Consider the following 6,000-nt stretch of genomic DNA (forward strand, 5'->3'; position numbering starts at 1 on the left):
ACTCTAAATGTAGCCTTAACAATATCTTACAACATGTCCCAACTTCTTCCTTCAGTATCCTGACCAATAAAGTCAAGAGTGCCAAATGTCATTGCCGTTCAATCCCTTACTCACTCTTCCTTCAGTTAGTCCTGACGAAGGGTCTCGGCCTGAAACGTCGACTGCGCCTCTTCCTATAGATGCTGCCTGGCCTGCTGCGTTCACCAGCAACTTTGATGTATGTTGCCTTCAACTAATCTCCAGTTTTACTCTGTTAAATTTAATGGAGCCAATATGTTGATCCCATGGTTCTTTTTGAGAAAATTTAAATTGCCCTCCTTAGAGGTGTAGTCTGATATATAGATTCTAAAAGGTTCTTAACTTCATACTTTGGATTTCAAGATCAATTGTATTGGTTTTGTTGAAGTTCAGCAGTTTCTTCAGTAAGATCTATACTATGTACACAATTTGTACCATTCCATTTGATCTATTGGTTTCTCAAAATTTTATACCACTAAATGATGCTTCAAGTAGTTTTTGTATGAATTGATTTGCCACTGGGTTATTTGTAACAGCCAGAAGAAAGTTAGGAAACAAATGTATAATAACTCAGGTGAAAATTGTAACAGTAATGTCCTGACAACTGAAACATATCTAGAGCATGCAGTTTGATGTTTGACATTTAACTTATTTGCATCAACAACAGATTATATAATTTTTTTAAGGCCATAAAAAGGGAAAAAATTATTTTATGGAAGAAAGCCTTCATGAAAGATGATTGTGCTATTGAAAGCAGATTAACACCTGCATTTGTTTGTAGAACAGAATAGTTTCAATAAAACCTGACTAGAGAGTCATGGCCACATGGCTATCTATTGAACTTGTAAGTAAACCTGATCCATACTCTAACTTCAGTTGAAGTAGTTCCATATTTTAAAGAACTGGTATACCTTGGTGGAACCCGTGAGAATACTTCTCGTTCCATTGAAGTTAAACAGGAAGGCCTTGGAAGTAAATCACTTTTCAATTCAAAACTGTTCTATGAAATGAATAGCACGGCCTTAAAGATCTATTAGGTAAATTCAGTTTGGGTACAGTAGAGGAGTTGGCCTCAATATGTCAAAATGAAATGTTAAGTTACAACATATGAAAGTCCCTTAAAGGCAAAAACAAATTATCAAGTCATAGAAAAGTACAGCACAGAAGCAGGCCCTTTGGCCCGTCTAGTCCATGCCAAACCATTTAAACTGCCTACTCCCATCAACCATAGCCCTCCAACCACTACCATGTATTAAACATTGAAATCAATCTTGCACTTGCACTGGCAGCTCATTCCACATTCTCACAACCCTCTGAGTGAAAAACTTTCCCCTCATGTTTCACTTAAATTTTACACCTTTCGTGTTTAACCCATGACCTCTAGTCATAGTCCCACCCAACCTCAGTGGAAAAAGCCTGTTTGCATGTACCCTATTTATACCCTTCATAATTTTGTATACCTCTATCAAATCTCCTCTCAACCTTCTATATTTGAAGGCATAACCTACTCAATCTTTCCTTATAACGCAGGTCCTCCAGACCTGGCAACTCTTTTCAATTCAAAACTGTTCTATAGAATGAATAGCACAGCCTTAAAGATCTATTAGGTTAAATCTCTTTAAAAGTTCACTCTTTTCAGTTTTGGTACAGTAGAGGAGTTGACCTCAGTATGTCAAAATGTAACTACTGTACCCTTACAACCTTGTTTACATCTTTCCTGTAAGTAGGTGCCCAAAACTGAACACAGTACAGTACTCCAAATTAGGTCTCACCCAATATAGTGGGCAAAGAAATACAAAAAAAATGCTGAGTAGTTAAATAAATACTTTGCTTCTATTTGCACAAAAAGTCCAAATACTTGCCGGAAACACTATGGAAGAAATGAAAGGGTAGAATAAGGGAAATTAGTAGTAGTTAAAAGAAAAATTATGCTGAAGAGGTTAATGGGGCTGAAAGTCAATTAGTCTTCAGGCCTGATAATCTGCATCTCGGAGGACTAAGTGAGGCATTCGTGGAAGTAGTGAAGTCATCAGTTGTTATTTTCAATACTTTTGAATATTGATTAGTTCCTGCATATCAAGGAAGACCAAGATAACATACACTGTTTAAAAATGGAAGGAGAAAACTGGAGCGAGCTACAGATTGGTTATCCAATATTTGTGGTAGGGCAAATGCAGGAGTCTGTATAAAGGATAGCATCACAGGATACTTCGGAAATATTAATAATTGCAGCATAGATTCATTAAAAGGAAATAGTGTTTAACAAACCTACTTGATTTTTTTTTTGGATTTTACTAGTAGACAGATTGAGTACCAGTGGGTGCAGTGTGCTTGTATTTTCAGAAAATCATTGGTAAAGTCCATGTTAAAGTTTAGTATGCAAAAATTAAGGAACCGGGATTGGGGGAGATGTAGACATGCATTGAATGTTGTTTCACAGACAGGAAGCGGTGGGAATTAATGAGCTACGCACACTAAATACTGGAGGAGCTCAGCAGGTCAGGCAGCTTCTATGGATGGGAATAAACTGCTGATGTTTCGGGTCGAGACCCTTCATCAGGACTAGAAAGGAAGGGGGCAGAATCTAGAATAAGAAAGTGGGAGGGAATAGAGTACAACCTGGCAGATTTCAACTTTTCAAGATTTTCAAGTCCTATCTGAGTGCAGGAAAGAGCATCAATTCAGTTGTTATACAGGACAAAGAGGTGAGGGAGGTAGCTAAAGTTTGACTGAAACAAGGACTGTTCCATATATCCCACAAAAAGAGAGATAAGTCTTGACATTCAGTACTGGGGTCATAATCCATAAGGAAGTATGAGGTGGCTCTGTGGAATTCTCTACCGCAGAGTGCTGTCGAGACCAAGTCCTTGAATTTTATATTTTTGAAAAAAGATCGATTGCTAACTGCAAAAGGAACGAAGGATTATGGAGAGATGCTAACAATTTGGTAATGAGATGGAGGATTATTTCTAATCACAATGAATAACTGAGAAGGTTGAAATGACCTATTATTCCATCTCAGTTTCTGTGACTCAATTATCTTTATAAATTTAATTAGAAATAAGGTTCACTATTTGTTTCCTTGTACAAAAATTCATATTGTCATTACATGTTTGTATCTGCATGTGAATATTCTTGCAGTTGAATAACTATCAGTATTTAAAATATTCACCCTCCTCCAAGAAGCACATTTCATCATAAAAGCACCCAACATCCACAGACTCCAAGGAGTTTATATCTTCAGGAGAGAACTTTGGAGAAGATACTGTATTTCTTAAAACCTTGATGTCCAATGTAGTTGGACTGTTTTAATATATCAAAAATGACTTAGTTTCTTTAACAACTATTCCAGATCGATTTCCTGCCATTAACAGTTTGGTTCAAAGAATAAATTTGAGAAAACGTAGGGATACATTAATTTTGGGTGGTGTTATTGGCATTTGCACTATCTTATTGCTACTGTATGCTTTTCACTGATGAAATATGGTAATTAGATGTTTCCACAGTTATGAAGCACTGGAGTGGGAGTGGGAGCATATGGATCTAACCTGCATATATTGACTAGATTGCTAGGTTGAATGGATCTTGGTTATCATGGAATGTTTTTAAGCGGCATTCCCATGGGCCACAGTTGTGTGATTTGGTTATGATCAAATGTCAATCCTTTGATTTTTGTTTTAGTAATTATGCTCTTGTAAAGTATATTTTTGAATTACAGCACGTTGATGTGTCCATTAAAGACTCGTTAAATGTGCTATATTTGTGCTACCATTTTTCGCCCAACTCCATTGTCTAGGAAGTAAGGTACAGTTTCATTTATAAATATAGAATCACACTTAAAAATAAACTACTTTGAAACTGTCTGTATCCAAAATATGTATTTTCAAGAGCACGGATAATGAGTACTTCAAAATGCTTCCATGCAGAATGATACTGCAACAAATTTTGTACCTATTTCACACAGTGACAAAGCAAGGATTTGTTCTTTTGATTTCCTCGTTTCCACTATCTGCTTTTTTCTGTAAGAACTACAGAGAATGCTGGATCAAAATCCAGCTCCAAGTCAATTTCATTGGAAAACAGCATTGGCCAAGACCTAGGACCAGAAGAAAAGTGAAGAAAGTTTGGAGAAAAGAGAAGGCCAAAAGGAAATAAACTTATTTTCAAAAACTGTATATATATTTTTTCAAATGTATCTTCTGAGTTCTGCAGGATCCGGTAAAGCTTTTTAAATCAGAAATTTCCAAAAAAAACTGTTGTCTTAACAATGAGCACTGTTTGAGTATCAGTCTAACCTTCTAGTTAATATTTCAGGATGGCTTCCAATACACAGTTTATGCTAAGACATTGGCAACTAAGGTAATATATTTGAATAAACAGCTGAAGCCACTAACCAGATAAACCTGGTGCTCTGAATTCTTTTTTTTCGATTTAGTAGTTTAAATTAAAATCAGTTACCAAAGCTTAAATTTTACGAGAGGGAAACCAAAACGCCTTAGATTATCCTCACCAAGAAAATCATCATGTTGAATAGCTGTTATTTGTTTTAATTTTTTCCCAATATTTTATCACAAAATTGTGATTTGTCGTCTATGCTGTTTTAAAAATCACAGTACATTTATTCCCAAACCACATAGCTGTGGCCTCCTGATTTACAGCGCATATAACAAATAGTTGTCTCCTGTCAAAGAGAGAAATTGTTTTTGTTCCTCAGATTGAGGTAACCAATTGAAATGCAGTTTAGATTTCATGCAGGCACAAAACTCAATATTGGGAATATGAATCATTCCAATAGTGTCCGGAAAGAAATGAACCTTTTTGTACATAGCACTGTCTATTGAATAAAGGCTACTACCTATTTACCATGGCATCTTTTATGAATTAACTCGACACTATAGCTACCATATGCTCAACGACAAATTGGCTTCATTCAAATTAAAATTCTTCAATTGTATAGCTAGATTTTTTTGTTTCCTGCATTGTTGAGTTAATCCTGTTTTGCCCTACAGGGGTGGCCAACCTTTTACATTCCATGCGTTAATTTTTTCACGCACGAGTTCAGATGCACCATACAACTCTTGTACCCCCTTTGAATTCTTGTAAAAATATGTTAATATAGAACTCGTGTGTGAAAAAATCGCATCTGAACTCATGCATGAAAAAATTGACACGTGTAATCTAAAAGGTTGGCCATCCCTGCCCTATAATAAAGAATACTGCTACTTTTTTAATCTTTTCAAAGTTGGTGTCAAAAACATTCTTTTCCTCAGGCACTTCCTTTTCCTTTTCTGTCTGAATCCTTAATGCATTAAGTGCTTTGGAAATTTTGTTAATGTAGATTTTAATGATCTTGTAAAATAATTTTGTTGTCTGCTAATGTATTTTCTGCATTGTACAGAGAAGCTTTGACTGTATGTAATTTGTTAATAAATTAGAGTTCTAAGTGATCCTACTGGATGGTATTTTGTCATATAATAGATCTTCAGATTATTATTAAAGATAACCAGTCTTTGCCATAGTTACATGCTTTAATAATTCATACTTTTCACAGAATTCATTGTTTTTATACAATCATATCAGATTTTAACTACAGTTGATCACTAGCAACTACTTTGCTTCAATGTTAGTGTTGTAGCAGAAATCAGTTTTACGTAAGTATTTATTTAATTATATACAGTACCAGCAGATTAATCTGAACACTAAAGTATGTTTAAATACGGCTGAATTGGCAGCTTTTATAAACACAAGAGATTCTGCAGAGTAACCCGCAACGTGCTGGAGGAACTCAGCAGGTCAGACAGCATCTATGGAGAGGAATAAAGAGCCAACATTTTGGGCAGAGACATTTCATCAGGACTTTTCATCAAGCAGCTTTTTGGGGCCCTTAGAGCCATGAAAATATTTTGGAGTTAGACTTCATTTATACTAGCTCCATACTTTTAGTTGAACATACGGTATATTTTTTTTTCAACGTATATTTAT

The 6,000-nt window shown here is 35.5% G+C and overlaps 1 protein-coding gene across 2 annotated transcripts in view; it reads left to right on the forward strand.

Annotated features, from left to right (window-relative positions):
• Nucleotides 1-5,465, forward strand: part of gosr1 (golgi SNAP receptor complex member 1) — a 125,971-nt gene extending 120,506 nt beyond the window's left edge. For both annotated transcript variants that reach the window (XM_063031762.1, XM_063031763.1), the window contains exon 9: nt 3,371-5,465. In XM_063031762.1, coding sequence (XP_062887832.1) covers nt 3,371-3,495 — 125 coding nt within the window. In that variant the 3' untranslated portion in view covers nt 3,496-5,465. The remainder of the gene's footprint in view (nt 1-3,370) is intronic.
• The last annotated feature ends 535 nt before the right edge of the window (nt 5,466-6,000 follow it).

The sequence above is a fragment of the Mobula hypostoma genome, chromosome 23 (genome assembly GCF_963921235.1).
Source record: "Mobula hypostoma chromosome 23, sMobHyp1.1, whole genome shotgun sequence".
Lineage (NCBI taxonomy): Eukaryota > Metazoa > Chordata > Chondrichthyes > Myliobatiformes > Myliobatidae > Mobula > Mobula hypostoma.